Source organism: Candida jiufengensis (assembly GCF_024610255.1).
Source record: "Candida jiufengensis strain CBS 10846 chromosome Unknown scaffold1, whole genome shotgun sequence".
Lineage (NCBI taxonomy): Eukaryota > Fungi > Ascomycota > Pichiomycetes > Serinales > Debaryomycetaceae > Lodderomyces > Lodderomyces jiufengensis.
The window spans coordinates 1,411,960-1,433,846 of NW_026261562.1; the positions used below are offsets into that span (position 1 = coordinate 1,411,960).

The window sequence follows — 21,887 nt, forward strand, 5'->3', positions numbered from 1 at the left end:
ACCTGATAAAAATGGGCATTTAATGTTGACTCAACTTTCGATTTAAAACATTCCTTACTACCATTTTAGATTCAATTCTATAGTGAAGTTTCAGTGCAGCTGAAAGAAGCAGGACAAGTGCAACAAATTCGACAGTAACTAGCCCCAATATGACTTCACACTAGCACTATTTTATGAAAATAGTCACTTTAATTGACAAACGGGCCAAAACTACCCTAGACAAACAATGTTTGGAAGTTACAACTTAAAGCTTATGACATGAAAAAATCAAATATGTTTCAAGTGATCCTATCATATAACTAAATGATGAATGGTTTTGTACATGTTACATATTAGAAACCAAACTAAAAACAAGCTAACAAGCACAACTGTTACATTAATCCAATTTACCAATAATAACTACTTAGAATTATAATTGATGATTGTACACGAACATTGATTGAATTTGCTGCTACAGATGTTTTGGAGATCAATTGAATAAGATAATTAATTATAATCAACAATAAAAATTGGCATTAACAAGAATGACGGATGAGCACGCCAGAGCAACTGGAGTTGCATTAATTAAAAACGAACTGAACCACAGATATTATCTATTATAACGTACCCTGAAAATCCTCAAATAGGGGAGTTTACAGCTCTCAACAATATTATTGTTGTAAAATTAATTAACATGTACTATCAAAGCTTCTGCACTTACTTTGATACAAATATGAGCTTTAGTGATGAATACATGCTGCATATTGGTTCTTGATGGTACTCAGAGTTCTCAATATAGCTAGAAAGTCTGTAAATTTACCTCCAAAAAAATTTGAGGGTTTTCCAAATTGCGTCCAGACATGTCACTTTTTTTTCAGGGCTTAATTCTTCGTTGCATTTTCCGATACCCTCAATGTTCTTCATGCTAATGCACCAGATTTTGAGGAAGGAGCTCACACTTTGAATGCTTTGAAAAGTGGAGCAGAATTGATTCGTAAAGAATTCAAGATTTTTTACATTCGGAGTGAAGAATTTGAGAGTTCAAACACTCCAAGAAAACAATTAAAAATAACTTTATATAAAATTTTTTACTTTTACACAATATTTCCTAATCTATCTTTTCTTAAATATTTAAAAACTCAATAAATCAATCTCACCATTATTATTATTATTACTATTCCCATTTGTAGCAGGTTTAGATTGTTGATTCGAAGATGAGGTGAAATCATTGAAAAAATCATCGTCTTGCACAGTTGGTTTAGTGGTTGTGGTTGTGGTAGTTGATGGTTTAGAAGTTGTTGAAGTTTTAGGTTTTGGAGTTGATGATTTTGATTTTGCAGATGAGAATAAAGATGAAAATGCATCATTTGAACTTGAAGATTTTGCTGGTCCTGTTGATAAAGAACCTGATCCAATATTTGATGAGTTTGTTGTTGTGTTTGATGATGCAAATATATTTTGTTGTGATGAGAACTGTTGGAATTGTGGCTGTTGTGGTTGTGACTGTTGTTGTTGTTGAGGATGATATAAACTTGATAAATTATTTGATAAATTATTTGAATTGGTTTGTGTTGGAGCTGCTTGGAAATCATCAAAATCATCATCATCATCATCGTCTTCATCATTGTTGGTGGTTGCTGGTTTATTACTTGAAGAAGGAGTATCGTCAAATCCTAATAAATCTCCTAATAAATCACCTTCAGGTTCCTTTGGTTGTGGTTTTGATTTTGAAGCTTTAGCATTTATTCTTGAAGCTTGACCAGTTGTGGCTTTTGATACAGCAGTTTTAGTAGTTGGTTGAACATCATATTCTTCAAATTGATCACCTCCTGTACCAGTTGAACCATTGTTATAAGCAGATGCAGGATCGTCATATCTTTCACCGTATACACCACCATCACCATAAACTCTATTTGAAAATTCATCATCATCAACATCATTAAATGAACTTGATCCTCCATAACTAGTTCCAATTGATGAGGCACCACCAAATGCAGCAGATGAAACACCACCGAACTTCTTTTGATTTGCTCTTGCTTTCTTACGTTCATTTCTAATTTGAGTATCATCATTTAATAAATTAATTAAATTTTTAGCTTTATTTCTAACATTAATACCTTGATCTCTACCTTTTGAATCTATATAATGAAAAGATTTTAACATTTGAATTAATGATAAATTTGATCTAACATCATCAATTAATCTTTCACTACCATTTTTAATTAAATAATCTAATAATTGTAATGATTTATAAACTTGTCTCCATTCATTTGCTGCTTTTTCAGTAAATCTACGAAATATAAATGCTATAATTTCTTCTCTTTCTCTATAATTATAAGTTGCTGAAGCAATTTGAGCCATCAATGTACTTGGTGCTCCCCATGGTTCATTATTTGTAGCTTCACGTACTTTTGATTCAATTTCAGTTAAATTCATAGCAACTAGATGGCAGAGTTAGTATTTGACGTCGGACTTTGCCATGATCTGTACACAAATTGAAATTAACATACCATTTTGAGCTTTACGAACATAAGCTTTTACTTCGTAAAGATTCAAGTTTTTAGCAGCATCTTTTAATAAATCCATTTTTATTCAATTACTTATTTCCAATAAATCCGATCTCTATCAATGAATATTTAACTTTTGTTGTATAATGGTGTCTGAATTTTGTTTCAAAGTCTAACTTGAAAGTTGTAAATTGATTCTTTAATAATTGATCTGATTAACTCTTTAAAAATTTAACTGAACTGTATAAAGTATCAGTGATTAAATTGATTGATTGATCTATTAAAATGATCTTGTTAAATTTGAACTTGTGTTGTTCTCTCTTTAATTTTTGTCATTGAAAAATTAATAATTAATTTAGTAGAATTAGAAATTACTTGAAACAGAAAGCAACATGCGGCTTTAGGGATATATATGGAAAACAAGACCAAATTTTTACAAGTTAAATTTAAATGATTAAAATTATTATTATTACAACGTATAAATTATCATCTATTAAGAAATATTAATTTTCCTTGGATAAGCCAGATTGTTGATATTTTGATTTGATGCCAGCAGCTAATTCTTTTAATCTTTTCAATTTATCTTCATTGGATATTTTAGGTTTATCATGAGATTGTAAATGATTGTGCAAATGAGATATTGATGATATTGAAGATACTCTAGATGACGGTCTACCAGGTGAATTTATTGGTGTACTTTCTTCAACAACACCTTTTCCAAATCCGTTGAATAAAGAACCATTTGAAATAATTGATGAAGAATTCAAGAAAGTTGAATTTGATGAACTTATAGAACTTAAATTTGATCTTGCACCTCCGCGAGAAGCTATTATTTTAGCTAATGATTTATTTGCCATGGTACTTGCGTTGAAAGTTGTTGATGTATTATTCAATTTTGGTGGTTTAGGTTTAGTATATGATGTAGTTAAATAATCATATTTTTTTAATGTCTTTGCATGATTCATCATTTTTTGTTCTAGTTGATTTAGTTTGTTCGAGTGATTCCATTCCTCTTGTCTTTTCAGACGTGCTTCAGTTTCTTCATCGACTTTCAATTTGGTCTTTAATCTAATTTCATTTCTCAAACCTCTATTTGTCAATTCCCCATCAAAGTCAATTGCAATTTTATTAACAGCAGAATTAAGCACCTCATTAAGTTGATCTTGTGCCACAGTCATATCACATAGTATTAAATTCTTTAAATTCTTAAATGACCCATATTGATGTAAAAATAATTTGTCAGTGACTTCTTGACTTGATAATCCAGATTGATTAATATCCCAAAACAAAATGATTATATGAGCTTTATAAAATGAATATTTCTCAATCATTGTTAATATTTTTCTCAAAATTTTTGCATCAGTTGATAACTTTTGGTTGATTGATAAATCAGAGTTAGAACATAATCCACATTCTAATAATATAAACGAACATTTACTGAAAAATCCTTTATTTAATTTATCATTTGATGGTAAACTTGTAAGATCTAAATTAATTTTGTCATTCTCCATATCTTGTTCATAAACCATTAATTTCATGTTTGATTTCAAATTAAATTTTGATTTAAGCCATCTCGAATAATCAGTATCCCAATTTTCAACCACTAATAACCATTTCAAATTTAAATTTAAATCGTTGATTTTTAATTTTAAATTAGATGCACAAGTATTAACAAAGTCTTGCAAATGTAATGGTTCCCAAAATTTTCTAAGTTCTAATTGTTTTTTGCCAATATCTAAATTTTCAATTGATCCTCTATGTTTTTTTCTTGATGAGTTATCTCTTGAATCATCTTTACTTAATGCTCTTTTCAATGATGACTGCATAAATGACACTGATTGTAATTCATTTCTTTTCTTTGTCCTTGCTTGGTAGGTTGTTCTACATTGTATTGCTTTTTTCACTAAACTACGCATTGATCTTTTCTTGGTTGATGAATTGTATACATGGACTGCTTTCAACTCCAATGTTGATTCATAACTTATTTCAGCAACAAAAGCCGAAAAAATTTGTGAAGTCAATGACTTGATAACGTTATTTCTTCTAACTTGTATGTTGTGATCATGTATAATTCTTGGTAAAAATTCTTTTAACTCTTCATCAATGACATTCTTAAGCATGCATTCAATAACAATTTGAGCAGCATTAGGGAACTTTGGATTTTCAATTAATTTCTTCTGTTGCGGTATTGGTGAAGAAATAGGTTTTACCAGTAATGCTGTTGCTTGTTGTTCGTTATTGAGTAAATCAATTCTGTTTGGGATTTCTTTAATTTCTGGAGTTGAGTCAAAAGTTACTTTTTTAGTTGAAAATAAATTTGTTGTTGGGATAGATGAAGGTTTATTAAATGAAAAATCAATTTTTGGCTTTGTTTGAGGATTGTCTATTTCAGGTTCTGGACTTTTGTTTGCAGTAGACGGAAAAGTGGTAGTTTTATTTGATGAGTCAAATTGAAAAGGCGTTGCTGTTGGCTGAGGTTGTGTTTCAATTGATGTCGACTTAGTTGGGGGTTGACCAAATGGATTTTGAGGTGCCGATTCAAATGAAAATGATTGCTTTTGTTGTTGTTGAACTGGTAGTGCTTGTGCTTGCCGTTGTACTGGTGGTTCAAATGAGGGTATTTTGATTTCATTAGATTGTACACCGTTGTTGTTGTTGGAAATTGCAAATGTAGATGATGGTAAAGACTGGATCTTGGGTATTTCTGGTAATTTTTGATTTGAAATCAACACACTATCATCATTCTTTAAGTTAAACCCCGAATTTGGTAACCCACTATTTATGAAATACTTCAAACTTCGTCCTTTAATCTTTGAATTTAATTGAGTTGAATAAACAGGAGAAGGTCTTGGTTTATCAGTAAACGAGTTCAATTTATATTGAGATTCCAATTTATCCTTATTAAATAAATCAACCAACAATTCTCCATTTGTGTTGATAATGTCAATTTCATAATATTGTAAAAAATCAATTAATTTTGTCTCTGAATCAAATCCCAAGACGTTTGCCAAATTTGAGACAAAATATGATTTACCTTTTGTATGAAATGCTCTTGACATCGCCTTTAAGGCGTAAAATCTAATTTCACTAAATTGAGTTTCTAATAAACATGCCATTAACAATGGAGTTTCTTCACTATATACAACTTTAAAAAATTCAACATATAAATCTAATGCACCAATAAGATTATGTAAACCTCTCCCCACCAAATTATTTTGTGATACTATTTTTCTTAATTTTAATGCTAATTGAATTTTGGAATCATTGAAAACAGAAGGTGGTAAATTTTGAATTTGTCTTTCTAATTCCGGGTCTCTTATGTGACTTAATAAATGATATGCTCTAAATTCTGCTTCGTTTGGTGATGTACCTCCATTATTTCTTACATCTTGATAAATTTCCATTAAAGTTTGCAATGCCTTATTGAATTGTTCTAACTCTTGTTGTTGAGAATATTCTAAATCACTACCAGCCATTATATGTAAAGATAATAAATGTATTCTAACAATTCGTTCATTACAATCAACAGCTTCTGGTCCAAAACTATTTTGATAAGTAAAATCTTGTCGAATGGATCTTGTTCTATCCCAAATAAAAGAATGAGCTTCTGGTAATTTATCAACTATTGTATCTATTAAATAGTCTAATGTAGTTTTTAAAACATGTGGTGGTCTAACTTCTGATGGTAATGGTGGTGGTTGACCTGCAGCAGGTCTTGAAAATGCTTTTACAGCTCTTGATACTGATATTTTATTAGTTTGTGGATCTTTTTCTAAGTTTTTAACATTGTTTTCTAATTGTCTTCTAACTCTTTCAAATACTGGACACATATCTAAACATGAACCTTGAAATGCGATTGCTTCATTTAAATTTTTCGCTGTATTTTCAGCATCAACTAAACCCAAAGTCTCCATTTCTTTTCTTTCAATTTCTCTCAATTTTTGAAAATCTTCATAAAGTCCTTGATAATCTTTTCCTTGATTGTTCGTTTCCATTTGAGTCATTTTGATTTGATTTTGTCTATCCCATTCATTCTGTATAAATGGTTTTGTAACTAAATATTTTGGTTGAGTTAGATAATATTTTGGAATTGGTCTTGGTTGAACATTTTTGTTTTGTTTCTTGAATCCAAATGCTTGAGGATTGGAAAATAATGGACCTGTAATTTCAACATCTTTCGGTTTGAAAACTTGTAGTTGATTAAGTTGTGATTGATTTCCATTACTGCTATTACTAGATGATGGTGTTGGAGTAGGAGATGAACTTTTCATTTCAGTATCAGAATGTATATATGCTTTTCCAAATCTTTTAGATTGATTTTTGAATGGAGTTCTTTTTGATGTTATTGTCTCTTTGTTTTCATTTAAATTTTGATTTAAATTGCCACTCGGTAGGAATCCATTTGCAAATGTAGATTGATTATTAGAAAATGCTGTAGATTGATTATTAGTAAATGCTGAGTTATTGTTAGATGTAAATGCAGATTGTCCATTACTTGTACTCGTATTGAATGATGTAAACCCTCCAAATGGTGAGGACATTATATTGTTGAGTTGCTATGTATATACAAGATGTTTTATATGCTATAGTTTGATCATACGTGGATTCATGAAAGACTTATTTAAATGAATGAATTAGTTAAATTTCGTTGATAGTAATTAGATTTAAATCTGATTTAGTTTTTTGTATGTCAGATTTTGTTTAATATTTTTATTTATTTATGCATTTTCATTTCTCTGATTAACAACTCAGTTTGAAAAGATAAATTCATTTTACAAGTATTACGCAGTGGAGTCAGAATGGAGAGAGAATTTTCACAGAATACATCCATGAAATAAATGACTAACATTGGATATAGTGGAATTAGTATATAAATCTACAGAGCTTTCTTTATACAATAAACTTGAAACCCAACACTCAACTCATCACTCAAACATTGTTTAGGTACATTAAAAGCTTTTAGCTCTTGATCATTAACCAAAGTAGTGACAAAATTTTCCAAAGTTATAGCATCTCTCAATTGAACAGCCACCAACGCAATTGCATCACCAACAAGTAAAGTTTTTAAAGTATTAATGAAAGGTGTAATCAAATACTCATTGTAAATTGTATCACAAGCTATCACTAGGTTAGGTAATGTGTCAGATACTTTGCCATAGTTATACATTCCTTGCTCCAATTCCTCCCAATCAAATTCAATCACGTCAATAATCGTAGAGGATTTATTTGAAACTTCAATCGTTGAACTTCTAAACTCACAATTACTCGTAATGTTCTCCTTGAGCAATTTCAAAATATGTTTCTGGTCAGTAGCTATAAAATTACCAACTTTGGACAGTAAACTAGATGCACAGACTCCACCAATTCCTGAACCTAACTCCAAAACCACCAATTCTTTATTGAGCCTAAAGGGACAACCTTTTGACAAGAGCCAATCAGCAAACAATACAGATACTTGCCAGCATATAAACCCCGTTGTACTATTTTTCGAAGTTTTGGAAGATAATTGTGATATTGATTGATTTATATTTAGATCCATTTGTGACTGAGGTAATGTAACTAATAGATTGTTTCTGGATTTATCTATAAAACCTAGGTTGTTTGGCGGTGTGTTTTCTGAGTATAGTTCAAAGATATGATCGTCTATATTATCCTTAGATAATTCATTGAGGTTATAGAGTGGCCATTGATTCATATAGATATTGTTCGAAATATTTGTTTCAAAAAAGTTTACGATTTGCGCGTTTTTAATGTATTTTGCAACAAGATTTATTTATTATTTAAACACACAGTATTAAAAGCTATATATATTTATTTAAGCAACTTTAGTAATCAATTTACCATTAGGTTTATTATCATTAAACAATTGAGTCCAAATCTTAGGAATTTGTTCAAATTTAGCAATTTCATCATTACCTTCTAAGCTATCGACATGATAAGCATTAGTTACTTTGATTTTACCTTCTTTTACCGCATTAGATAAGATTTGTACACCTTCTTGAAATTTTGCAAAATAATCAAATACAATAAATCCATTAACAGATAATGAATTGACTGTAATTTCTCCCCAATTTGTTATTGATGGTGGAGTTGAGGAATTATAAGTTGATATAGATCCACATGATATGACTGTACCGAATTTAGCCATTTTAGTTAAAGCAAAATTTGAAATCTCTCCTCCAACATTATCGAAATAAACATTTACTAAAGAATCACCCAAATATTCTGAAATTTGATTTTGGTAGTTTGAATCCTTATAATTGAAACATTTATCAGCTCCTAATGATTCAACCCATTTACATTTTTCATCTGATCCTGATATCCCTAAAACTTTAGTTGCTCCTAACAAATGTTTTGCAATTTGTACAACTACTGAACCAGTAGCACCTGAAGCAGCAGACACTAAAACTGTTAAATCTTTTGGCTTTTCATCACCTAAATATTTTTTCAATCCACCAGCCTCTGTTAAACCAAATAATGCAGTTAATGAAGTCATACCAAAAACAGACAAATAATATTCTAAAGGTAATCCTAAACTTTGATCAATTTTGTTGAAAATTTGTGATTCATTAACAATAGCAAAATCAGCCCAATAGAATTTCCCATTTATCAAATCACCTTTTTTGTAAGTGGTAGATTTACTTTCTAAAACTTCTCCAATAGCTAATGATTCCATTGGGTTACCAATTTCAATTGGATCAACATAATATCTTTTTGACCCTTTTCTTCTTATCCAACCTCTTTGAGTTGGATCATTTGAAATTAATCTTGTTTTAATTAATATTTCTCCATCTTTTAAATCAGGGATTTCTTGTTCTTTTATAGCAAAAGTTGAATTTGATTCTCCAAAATTTGGATTTATAAATTCAGTTGGTGGATTTTTTAATGTAACTTGAATTGATTTTGTTGGAGTAGACATTTTTAAGTACTTGTGTTAGTTCAGAATTAAAGCTGAATCAATTAAAGGAATTCTTCATCAATTTATATATAATTCATTTAAAAATTTAGTATTTGTCAGCATCATAATTCAATTTTTAACAAAGTCCGCAATCTTACTTCAAAATGTTTTCTATAAAGTACAGTACATTTTGTAATACTTGGGGGAGGGAGGATAAATTTTCAAAGTAATTTTATTTTCCGCAATTTCCTATTTCATTTAACAGATTTTGATACAATATGCTAGTACCACTGCAGATGGATCTTAAGAATTATCCGCTTATTAGTTTTACATAGTTTATGCTGGTTTCAGAATTGATCTCTAGTTTTGTGAGATGGAGTAGATTTAAGGTTAGAAATTCACCCGAGTTGATAACGAGCTATAATTACTAATCATATCGCTTAGCCTTTGAACAATTTAATGTTAATGAAGTAACTTGTTTATGTCCGAATCAATTACAAATCAAACAAAACTCGTTTATTTTACTATAAAACCCCATTATTTAAAAATCACAAATGTTAACAAATCAATAAATCAACACTTTTAATCATTTTTCATACCCGTTTATACCATTTGTTTCGGAATTACCAGAATTAGCAGCATTAGCTTCATCTCTTTTAAATTTTTCTTGATTCCAACTTAATAAATTAGTATCACCAGTTTTTCTAGGTTTAACAAAATTTATAATTAATAAAGTTAATCCTAATAAAAAACATATACCACCACCAACCATCCATGCAATACCCAAAAAATCATTTTTACCACCAATAACTGATCTTTGACTAATATATATATATTTTTTTCCATTATATGGTAATACAGGAAAATGTAAACCAACATTTATTTGATATTGTCCTGCTTCTAATTTTGCCGTGTCATTTCTTAACGCTAATTTGTTAAAAGTTGCTAATGCACTTGGTTTCATCCAATTTTGAAATTGAGGCCATGTTGAAATATCTGGAATATTTGTTGAATTATAACCATTTGGAAACATTTTATACCAATTTGGTGGTGGGACAATTTCAGTATAATTATATTTTGTTTTAACAAATCTATTTTTATCTGTACTCCAATTTATACCCTTTTCGGTTAATATAACGGTTTTATTTGCAGAAGTACCATTAACTGCTTGAAATGCAGTTGAATAAGTATCATTGAATAAACTATTTGCAATTAATCCACAAGGATAAATTCTAACTCCATCTCTATCACTTAGCGGTTGACAATTTTGTCCAACAGTATTTTTTATAGTATTTAAAGTAGCATCTTTTCCATTTAATTGATCTTCACTAAATGATTTAACATATCTACGATGATTTGCATGAAAATTATGTAATCTATAATAAAGATATAGAGGACCTTTCATTTCATCTAATACTTGAAATTGAATTTGACAAACTTTTCTTTCATCTTCAAATGGTTGAGATGAATCATTAGTTAATTTCCATGCAAAATTAGGTTGATAACCATCATATTTTTTTCTATTATTAAAATCAGTATAATTAGTTGGTATATCACTCCAATAATCAAAACTTGCTAAATTCTCACATTGTGAATAATCAATTGTTATATCTTCTATTCTATTTGATGCATACCACATTGCTGCTCCTAATGGTACAAATACTATTGCAATTGCAACTAATAATGGAATAACAGTTTTAGCAGTTAATACTGGATTATAAGCTTTTAATCTTTGTTGTCTAAAAGCATTATCTGAAGGTCTTCTTGATTCCTTTTTATCAACATCCAAGGGTTCATCTTCTGATACTGAATCTGAATCATAATTATCATATTGATTATTATCATCAGGTGCATTATGATGATTATTTCCTTCTACTCCATTATTTAAATCATGTATATTATTATTAGCTAGACCAGCTGTTGGTTCTGTTGTATGATATGATGTAGTAGTTGCCATTCTATTGGCTTAATTAACGGTTGATTTAAGTTCGTATATCAATTTATTATATTTATAACTTTGATTTATTATAAAAATATTTTAATCTCTCCCTTTAATAATAAGAGATAGAAGAAAATTATAAATCCGAGACTTCCCAAAATTATTTTTTTAATATTGAAACTATACGGTAAATCATCAACAACCTTTTGAATCAAAGATGGAGCACAGAATTTTATTTAAATTTAAGACACCAGTTAAAGAGATTTAGGCTGTAGCATGTATCAATAAACCAGTGTAATTTTTAGTTTTACAATTATCGGCACGTTTTCAAGTGTATATCATTTTCATCAATCAATACATGAACAAAAAAGAGAAGATTTTAAGCAAATTAAACTTTCAAAACATTCAATTTAGATTAATAGCTTGTGCAAATTCTTTTCTTGTTGTATCATTCGTCTATATAAGATCTGAGGTATCTATCTGTTGACTTAGATCTTAGCATCTAATTATTTGCAACCAACTAATGTCAAAAAAATCAAAAGACCACATGGTAGCTACTTAAATATCGGTAATTTATTTTGAATCTGTTGATTTTGTGAATAACCGTTAGATTTAAGCAAGAATAAGTTACAAATCAAACTAATACAATTTTTCAAAATATACAACACTTCAGTTTTAAATCCACTCAATTGATAGACTCAACAAACTCAAAAATGTCAATTAAAATAACAGACAAACAACAAGTCCAATCTTTAATACTAGACAAATACGATTATTTTTTATTCGATTGTGATGGAGTATTATGGTTAGGTGATCATTTATTACCATCAGTAGCAGAAACTTTATCTTTTTTAAAGGAACAAAAAAAAACTATTATATTTGTAACTAATAATTCAACAAAATCAAGAAATGATTATTTAAAAAAATTTGCCCAAATGGGAATTCACAATATAACTAAATCTGAAATATTTGGTTCATCTTTTGCTAGTTCTGTTTATATTGAAAAAATATTAAAATTACCTAAAAATAAAAAAGTTTGGGTATTAGGTGAAGAAGGAATTGAACAAGAATTACATGAATTGGGATATGAAACTTTAGGAGGAACTGATCCTAAATTTTCAGAAGATGGAATAATTTTTAATTCAAATACTGAACTTTTAAATAATTTAGATCCTTCAGTTGGTTGTGTATTATGTGGATTATGTTTTAATATTAATTATTTAAAATTATCAATGACTATGCAATATCTTTTAAAAGATAATAAATCTATCCCATTTATTGCAACAAATATAGATTCAACTTTCCCATCTCATGGTAAATTATTAATTGGTGCTGGATCAATTATTGAAACTGTATCTTATGCAAGTTCAAGAAAACCGGATGCTATTTGTGGTAAACCAAATCAAAGTATGATGAATTCTATAAAAGCTCAATTGCCTGGATTAAAAGAATCACCATCAAAAGGATTAATGATTGGAGATAGATTAAATACTGATATACAATTTGGTAAAAATGGTGGATTAGATACTATGTTGGTTTTGACAGGTATTGAAACTGAAGAAAGAGTTAAAAGTTTGGATAAAAATGATGCACCTACTTATTATATTCAAAAATTAGGTGACGTTTATGGATTCACTCATGAAAAATAACTATAACTTAATAGAATAAAATTATAGATTATTAATACATTAATAGACTTTTTTTTTTTTTTTTTCCTAAGCCCTCCAATATTGAGCCAAACTATGTAATCTATCAATAACAACAGGCAAAAAGGCATTAACACTATCATTAATTAGATTTTGAAAATGTAAAATACTTTCTTCTTCATTCATAGCCAAACAAAATTTCTCTTCAACTTTTTCCAATACTCTCGTTGAATCAATTTTAATATCTGGTATATTTGCATCACACATTAATTGAAATAAATTTAAAATTAAATTTGAATTTTTTCTTAAAGTTTGATAAGTTATAAAACAATAATTTTTAAAAATATTATAATTTTCATGATCTAATCCACCCATTCCATCTATAACTTGTATAGGTAATTTCATTAATGGTGGGAAAGGTTTTGGATCTCTACCTAAAATATATCCAAAATCAGCATGCCAAAATTTTCCATTAGGTGATAATAATAAATTATCTAAATGTCTATCACCAACACCCAAGATATATGTTATAACACAATAACCAGCACATGATTTTACATAATTATCCATTAATATGGGAGATACTCCTAAATCTGAAGTTATTGCTTGTTTTGGTTGTTTTGAAATTGAAGTTGTTGGTGTTGATGAATTTAATACACTTTTGGAAATGGGTTCAATTATTTGTTGATCATGACTATGTAATCTCAAATAATTTAATATCCCATTAGTAGAAACTTGTGGGGAAGTAGATGCAGTTGAAATTGTATTAGCAGTGTTTGTATTTGAATTGATTTGATTATTTTTGGATAATATTGAATCTAATGTTTCATTAGGCACAAATTGAATTAACCCAGCAACAGGGCTAGTTGCTAAAATCTTGTATGGTGTTAATTTTAAATCCAAATTTTCATTTTTCAATAGTTGATCCATAAGATTAATAATTTGAATAACTAACTGATCTTGTCTTAAGTCATCACCAATTTTAAACATTAATGGGTATTTACCATATTTTTTAGATTTTTGACCGAAAATTTGTGATGTTGTATGATGACTACCTGATTTTTTCTTGTATTCTATAGTTTTCAAAGTAATTTTCAATGGTGCTAATGAAGATTTGAAAACTGATGATTCTTCAGGGTAACAACCACATACCATTATTGATGGATCTAATGGTAAGGGAAAAGGTTCTGGGAATTTATTTAGTTCGTTTGTGGTTGCTGATAAATATTCCCTTAAAAATTCAATTTTTTTAGCAGTTGATTCATTTTTTTTAAAAGATGATCTTAATAACTCAACTAAATTTGTTAATTTTTTAATAAACCAAATTTGTTTTTTTAAGTGTTTATAATAAGGTAATTTATGTTCATGACAATAAATTTTCAAAGATTCAATATATTTATTTAGTATTATTCCATATATTGAATTACTTGTACTTCCATCAACGTTTAACAAATCTTCATTTTCAACTTTAACATACCAATAAAAGAAATTACCTAATTTTTCATTCTCAACAGCAGATTCAATCAAGAAATTCGCAAGTGGTAATTTCATACAGTCCAACTCCGATTCTTCTTCGCTTTCGTTATAAAGATCTTGATAAATCAATGATTCATATTTCAAAGCTTGAACTAATTGTAATAAGTACAATAATAACTCTTCAGAACTTGCTAATTTCAATCTTTCAACTGCTAATTTTCTCAAGTAACAAACATTATCAAATATTTTTTGAAAACTAATCTCATCATCTTTTAATTTCATATCCTTCTTAAGTGAATTTTCATTACTTTCCAAAGGCATAACTGATTTCCCCAATATATAAGGATTAAAATAATTACCTAGTAATTCCAAAGCATCACCAATTTGTATCTTATCTACACTCCAATATAATGGTAGTATTTCTTTAAAAGTATGATCCAATTCGTATTCATTTTCCCAATTAATAGATTTTAAAAATTTTGGTAAGAATGACTTGGTGGTGGTTGTTGATTTTGCATTTGATTCATTTGAATTATTTTTACTAAAATAATATCTAAATCTCCACATTAAATTTTTTTCATTATCATTTAATTCTGCATTTGATGGTTTTAATAAAATTTTTAAAAGTTCATCACGTAATTGTGGTGATGGTTTTAAATCTTTGTCAATTATTGAATTATTATTTATATTTCTTTCTAGTTTATGAAATTTTAATTCAATTGGATCTAATATATTATTATTTGAATTAGGTTGATTGTTACTAGGAGTAGCTGAAGTATTTGAAGTTATTTGAAAATCAGGATCAAAAATCTTGGCTTTTGAGTGATCTTGTGATGTTGATTTGGGAATATCTATTGAATTTAATATTTTACTCATTGTATTAATTGGTGGAATATTTATATTTGATTCATGAATTGGTTCTATTGTTGGTACATCGAATTTTATATCTGAATAAACTATAGGAAATTCAAATTGTGGTAATTCAACATATAAGTAATAATCATAATCTTTATTATTGTTTGTACTATTTGATATCATTTCGTTGATTTTAGGTAATGATAATTTATCTAACCAGTTAATTCTAGGGTACTCTCCATTTTCATATTTGATCAAATCTTTTTCTAAATCAGTTAAACCAATTTGATCTCCATAATTTATATTTTTTTCATTTTTTTCCAAATCTTCTTGGTTCGTAAATATAGGTACTTTTTGAGACCCCTTTCTTAAAGTTGAAGTATTGTCGTTAAATAAACTTAAAAATCCATACCCAAACAAAGCAGGTTTAGTATCAATTATCTCCCAAATTGTAAACTTCAAGTAGCTCTCATAATTGACTTGATTATAATTAATAAATAATTTCAAAAATTGATTCCATTGTCTCTTTTTATTATTGAATGATTTATATGAAGTTTGTATAGGTATACTTAATAAATTATTATTTTTACCATCGAAAATTTCAACTTTAACGAATAAATCCAGAAACTTGTATATTTGGGAGAGTTTTTTGAATTTTGAAGGATCTTGAAACTTTTCTGATAGTTTTGATAAGTTTAATTCTTCATTTGATAATGTAGTTTCTAAATAACATATTTTTATAATTATTTGTTGTGATAAATCTTTTGATAAGCCGTAAGTTGTGGAGATTTTGGTTTTGGGTAGTGTTGTATCTTGCGGTTGTGATAAAGTAGTCATAGTTCAATAAAAGTTAAATCAATTGTGAACATTAAAAGATCTATGTTGTTTCTGTACAAATTTGGATTTATGATCTGTGAATTTACAGTAAATATGCTTAATCTCTTATCAAAAATTAGGCTACCAAGTCTTTTCAATAAATTTGGCTGCAACGAAAAACTTAATAAAGGTCAAAAGAGTTAGCACTTACAACGATCTTTCCAATAATTCTAACAAAAAATGGGTTGGTTTATTTACTATTTATTCTGTCCAAACCAAAAATAATTCCCATCTGATTTATCAAAAGATTTTTGACTACCACTAGTGTTCTCTTTTTTATTAAATTCATTAGCAGAACTATAACCATCAGACATATCATCATCATCATAATCATCATCATCAGTATCAAAATTATAGAAAATCGGACGTGATTTTTGTTGAGGTTGTTGAGTGGTTGAGTCAGGGCCATTTTGTCCGTTTGATAATGATGAATAGAATTGGATTGAATTTTTGCGTGATCTTGTTGGTCTATTTTGTGGTGGTGATGTTGATGTATTAGATACTGATGATCTTCTTAATGGACTTCTATTTGTGGTGTTTTGTGGTTGGGTATGTTTAAAAGCTAATGATATATTTTCTTTAGATTTTTGAGGAGATCTATTATTTTGATTATCATTGTCATTATCATCACTATTATCAGACTCTGAATTTTCACTAACTTCATTACTATGATTTGAATTTGAAATTAATTTACCAAATTGTTGTAATTGATTTTGTGATCTCTTTTGCTGGAATGATGATGAAAATAATGGATTATTTGGTCGTTTTTTGTTTAATGATCTTGCTCTGTTAAGAGTATCCATTGGTGATGCTCTTGTTGTTGGGATTGCAGCAGCAGCAGCGGCAGCACTTACTGAAGCACTTGCAGAAGCTGAAGCAGCAGCTGCGATGGCATTAGCTAATGATGGTGATTCATTTTCTTGAATTATATCCATTTCATCAACTATACTATCCCCATTTGAATCTATAGACATATCTGATTCATTTGATTTTACTCTATTAATAACTTGTGGGAAATACGAATCTTTTGTGTGATGAGCAACATAAACTGATGAATTAGGGTTTGAAGTTGATCTATGTCTATTTTGTAAATGTGAAACATATTTAGGTAAATCAGTTGATGAATTTTCTGCTGACGATGTTGTTCTAAATGTTTGAGCTAAATTAACTTGAGAATTAACTCTTGAATTGATTTTATGGATGGGTATTTCTGAAGTATTTGAGTATTTCAATTTTATTGGTTGAAGAACTGATTCATTACTTAAAATTTTGGATAAATCAATTACTGAATTTGTTCTTGTTGGAGCTGAATTTGGTGATACATCTGGACTAATTTGTCTTGAAGGTGGATGAGTAATATTGAAACTTCTTTTAAAAGAATCATCATTCATTAATTTTTCTTTAAATTCTGCTTTTATTTTGAAAAGTTTCTTATCTGGAACCCAATCTTTTGCTGCTGGACAAAGATAATTTGTCCTTATTGGTGGTTTACCATCAACACTTTTGGAAGCTGAAGTTGATTCAATTTTGAAAGAAGCTCTTGGTTTATATTCATCTTTAATATCTTTTGTTTCAGGTTTATATAGTAGTTCATCTTTCTTTATGAAATTTGTTTTGTAATATACAATATCACTCTCTAGATTTAACACAGTATCAACACCTTCTTCTGCCGATAAATTCAATGCATCTTTTTCCATTTTCCAATAATAATTTACAGGATCATATTCATTATCAATATCTTCAATTTCATCCTTCTGAATTCTTTTGGCAAAATTCAAAGTAGCTTCAGGTATTTCTTCAAAAACAGGGTGATTTATAAAATATGACATGAAATTATTAATCATATATCCATGAGATATCACTATAATTATATCTTTATTCTTTATATAAGTAGGTTTATCATAAGTTGCTAATAATTTTTGAAAATAATCTTTACATTTTTGTTGATAATCAGTATAACTTAAATCTGGTCCATTATAATGACCCAAAGTTATGGTTGGTCTAAAATTTGAACATGCATTTTTATTTTTCAAAGTTTTTAAATTTGGTGTATACATATTATAAGCATCATTTGAATCTATAAATGGTGGTTTATTATCCATTTTATCATGTACCCATTCACTTAATGCAAAATCTCCTAGTAGTTGGAAACGTACTTTATAATTAGGAAATAATTCACTAAATTTTGCTTTTAATTCAGTTATTAGTATATCAGCTGTTTGAGAACATCGAAGGTAAGGACTAAAATGAATAAATACATTTTTTCTTAATGATGATTCTTTATCTTGAAAAGTTTCAGTTGTTTGACAGATATCTTCTCCCACAAGTTTAATTTGATCATATGCAGATGTTGATAATGAAGGATCATATGGTTGATATTCTTCAATTATTGGTTTTGATTCTGGATTTTTCTTTAATGCATGATCTATTCGTTCTGCGTGACGTAGGAAATATAGTTCTGTCATGATGTTGTATTTAATTTAATGAATTTTTTATATGAAGTTAATAATGATGTTAAAGATTATACAGCATTATACTATTGGACGTGTCTTTTAATAGAAATGCTAAGATTAGATTCAAATTTTAAGGGTCTATGATATGCTTGATTCTTTGATAATGAATGAGTTTAATCGTATTGAAGTGTTCTAACCTTTTTGATTAATGACAAATCTGTAATTATGAATGACAAGGTTGATTAACGATAAATATTATTTACTACTCTATCAATATAGTGGATTTAAAAATGTCAAGAAATCAATTTGTTTAAGTCACAAGAAAATAAATCTTTTTCTCGTAAATTTAATATTATGCTTGGAACTTTTAATATATGAAAGATAATGAATGAATGAATGTTATGAAGTATGTTTTAGTTGAGTAATAATGTGGTTAATTTTGACTTGTAAAAACTAGTTATTTCAAATTAAAAAGAAAAGATTGAATAAAAAATATAATATTTTTACTTGTATGATGTAACCAAACAACAATAATAAATATTTCGAATATAATAATTTTCAAATTTGTAACTATAAACATTATACTAACAGAAGAGAAGAAAAGTACGAAATTCACTCATATTTTATCAACTACAAGAACTAACTTTATACGATAGTAGCATCTTTAAGCTCTATCGTTTTTAAGGTCACTTAAGCGATTGATCAACATTCAATTTTCAATATTTGTTTCATATTGTATTGAGTTCAAATGTTCTTCATTGAATGTGTCAAAAATTTATTTTTAAAATTATTTTATCAGATGCAAAATATAACGCAAAAAAACTCATTAACAAAATAATCTAAATAATTTTTGAGTCCCTTAAATCTCTAATAAATTTTTCAAGTATATACTATCACTAGATGATTATAAACACTAATAAAGACTCGAAGTATAAAAGCAAAAAAAACTTTTATCTCTCGTTTAAATTTCGTTTTTTGTTGTTTAGAAAGATCAACGGTTTTTCTGTTCGTTTTTTTCGCATTAATTTTAACCGGTGAAAATTATTTTGTTTAATATGATGTAATTATGCATTAGAGGTAAATAATTATGATATTTCTTGAAATTAAAGCTAATTCGAGGCAAATTAAGCTTAAGGTGACCTTAATTTCTATAGCATTATTCAATCGATTTTATATTTAAAACATCTTCTGATTTACAGTGTCTACTACTATTTTTTGTTGTTGTTGACGCATAACCAATTGCATGTGAGTTGAAAGATTATCTTTAATTTAGGGTAGTATGTATACTAATCTCAAAAGACTATTATCCTTTTGTTTAATGTTACTATATTACAAATAAATATATATAAATGACTATATAAAAAATGCACTAGCTCATTTATTAATCTTTTAAATTTAAATTCTCCAATTGTTCATCCATTTTAGCAGTTCTTTCCTTTTTACGTTTAAAACTTCTTTGTTTATCATTAATACTATTTAAAGTATGATGATATTGATTAAATTCTTCATCATCATCATTATCAAAATAATCATAATTATTGGTGGTGGACCCGTATGAATATTCATTTTCTGGTTCTTTTAATACATCACGTACTGATTCGTTGTTTACTAATTGTGAATGTAATCCAAATGAAAATAACCATTTGATATGTCTTAATCTTATGTATAAATACCATGAATTAATTTTGATTAGTTTATATTTTGATAATTTTATATATGATGTGTCTATTATTTGTTGTGATAATTCTATTCCTTCTTTTGTACGTTTGTATATTTGATCTCTTTCTAGAGTATTTGTATAAATTTTGATTGTATTTAAAATATTTCTAAATATTGAACTTATTTCCTTTTTATCCTTTTTGGAAACTTTTTTTGAAGATAAATTTATTAATCTAGTTAATATTGTGTTTAATGATTCTTGTTCATAATATGGAGAATTTAAATTATACTCTTCATCATCATCTGCTTCTTCATTAATTTCAGTTTTATCATCTCCTCCATAATCATATAATTCATAAATTATTGCTATAACTTTCCCAGCAGCTTTTGCAATATCTCTATTTTCATCATTATCCAAAAGTGGTATTAATCTAATCATTAAATCTTCCATTATTTCATTTAAATATTCCCCTTTTTTCATTAATGTTATTAAACAACCTACTCCATTTAATGCAGAAGTTGCAACTGATGCTTCAGCTAAAACTTTTGAATTAGCTTCATTTATTAATCTCTTATCTAAATTTTTATCAGTTATAAAAGTAGCATGTTCTCTATCTCCAGATTCTATTTGTTTTTGTAAAGTTGTTGCACTTGCACTATAACCTTCAGATATTTCCATTAATAATAAAATTTTTTCATCAATTCCAAAACTTGAAGAATCATTATATAAAATCAACGTTAATACAGTATATCCTATTATGATATTTGATTTATTTTCTGCTGTTATTATACTATTTACAGGTTCTTGAATTAAATGTTGAATATGACCTAAAAAATCATTTGAAATTAATACTCCAAATTCTTCAATATCTGAACATATTAATGCTATAACTGATTTAAATAAATATAAAAATTCTAAATCACTTCTATAATTAGAATTTGTAAATTGATTTATTAATATAGATACAGTTTCCTCATCAATATAATTTTGTTTATTCCCAATATTTTCTTCATTATACACCACCAAAGGTTTTGAAATAATTAACTTATAAAGTTGAGTCAATAATAATTCTCTAGATTGTGAACTAATATCACTTCTTGAAAAAGTTAGAGAAGTGATAATATCTTTAATATTTGAATTTTCTTGTATTCTTTTATTACTTAATTGATGAGCTTCAAATTGTCTTCTATCACCAGAACTTATTCTATCTTCTTTCCCAATTTCTCCCATATCCTGTGTATTTAAACTAGATAATTTCTCTCTTAATATCTCTTCTATTTTCAATAATTCACCTTCTTCATAATCACTTTCATAATCTGAATCGTCTGATCTCATTGGAGTTCTTGATCGTGATTGAGCTCTAGAAGATGAATTTGATAATATTCCTCCATCTATATCAGATTTTTTACCTTTATATAGGGATCTATGTGACATTGTATATTATTGTTATATTTTAAATGAAAGTAAAGGTATAATTTTTTCAAATTTATCAATTATTTATTATTCCTTTTAAGTTGATATATGTCAAATATGTAAATATAAGTTTAATGAATTTAAATAGCAAAATAAATCTTACTACTTTTTTTATACTTATTTAA

General features: G+C 27.7%; 9 protein-coding genes across 9 annotated transcripts; 1 reads left to right on the forward strand and 8 right to left on the reverse strand. All coding sequences in view use genetic code 12, as the record gives it.

Annotated features, from left to right (window-relative positions):
• Positions 1-1,110: 1,110 nt before the first annotated feature.
• Positions 1,111-2,565, reverse strand: ENT3 (Ent3p; the record flags this gene model as incomplete). Its single annotated transcript, XM_051765075.1, has 2 exons — positions 1,111-2,420; positions 2,490-2,565. 2 exons carry the CDS (start codon positions 2,563-2,565, stop codon positions 1,111-1,113), a joined length of 1,386 nt encoding a protein of 461 aa, XP_051618424.1.
• A 424-nt stretch (positions 2,566-2,989) lies between these two features.
• Positions 2,990-7,027, reverse strand: SAC3 (Sac3p; the record flags this gene model as incomplete). The annotated part of the gene is made up of 1 exon (XM_051765076.1): positions 2,990-7,027. The coding sequence occupies one exon, from the start codon at positions 7,025-7,027 to the stop codon at positions 2,990-2,992; it is 4,038 nt and encodes a 1,345-aa protein (XP_051618425.1).
• A 335-nt stretch (positions 7,028-7,362) lies between these two features.
• Positions 7,363-8,181, reverse strand: KGF54_004384 (S-adenosylmethionine-dependent methyltransferase; the record flags this gene model as incomplete). The annotated part of the gene is made up of 1 exon (XM_051765077.1): positions 7,363-8,181. One exon carries the CDS (start codon positions 8,179-8,181, stop codon positions 7,363-7,365), a length of 819 nt encoding a protein of 272 aa, XP_051618426.1.
• Positions 8,182-8,301: 120 nt separating this feature from the next.
• On the reverse strand, positions 8,302-9,405 carry KGF54_004385 (MDR family NADP-dependent oxidoreductase; the record flags this gene model as incomplete). Its single annotated transcript, XM_051765078.1, has 1 exon — positions 8,302-9,405. The coding sequence occupies one exon, from the start codon at positions 9,403-9,405 to the stop codon at positions 8,302-8,304; it is 1,104 nt and encodes a 367-aa protein (XP_051618427.1).
• A 565-nt stretch (positions 9,406-9,970) lies between these two features.
• LEM3 (Lem3p) lies at positions 9,971-11,341 on the reverse strand (the record flags this gene model as incomplete). Its single annotated transcript, XM_051765079.1, has 1 exon — positions 9,971-11,341. The coding sequence occupies one exon, from the start codon at positions 11,339-11,341 to the stop codon at positions 9,971-9,973; it is 1,371 nt and encodes a 456-aa protein (XP_051618428.1).
• A 695-nt stretch (positions 11,342-12,036) lies between these two features.
• PHO15 (4-nitrophenylphosphatase) lies at positions 12,037-12,972 on the forward strand (the record flags this gene model as incomplete). The annotated part of the gene is made up of 1 exon (XM_051765080.1): positions 12,037-12,972. The coding sequence occupies one exon, from the start codon at positions 12,037-12,039 to the stop codon at positions 12,970-12,972; it is 936 nt and encodes a 311-aa protein (XP_051618429.1).
• Positions 12,973-13,038: 66 nt separating this feature from the next.
• On the reverse strand, positions 13,039-16,137 carry VPS34 (phosphatidylinositol 3-kinase; the record flags this gene model as incomplete). Its single annotated transcript, XM_051765081.1, has 1 exon — positions 13,039-16,137. One exon carries the CDS (start codon positions 16,135-16,137, stop codon positions 13,039-13,041), a length of 3,099 nt encoding a protein of 1,032 aa, XP_051618430.1.
• A 236-nt stretch (positions 16,138-16,373) lies between these two features.
• On the reverse strand, positions 16,374-18,641 carry KGF54_004389 (uncharacterized protein; the record flags this gene model as incomplete). The annotated part of the gene is made up of 1 exon (XM_051765082.1): positions 16,374-18,641. One exon carries the CDS (start codon positions 18,639-18,641, stop codon positions 16,374-16,376), a length of 2,268 nt encoding a protein of 755 aa, XP_051618431.1.
• A 1,369-nt stretch (positions 18,642-20,010) lies between these two features.
• KGF54_004390 (uncharacterized protein) lies at positions 20,011-21,723 on the reverse strand (the record flags this gene model as incomplete). The annotated part of the gene is made up of 1 exon (XM_051765084.1): positions 20,011-21,723. One exon carries the CDS (start codon positions 21,721-21,723, stop codon positions 20,011-20,013), a length of 1,713 nt encoding a protein of 570 aa, XP_051618432.1.
• Positions 21,724-21,887: the final 164 nt, after the last annotated feature.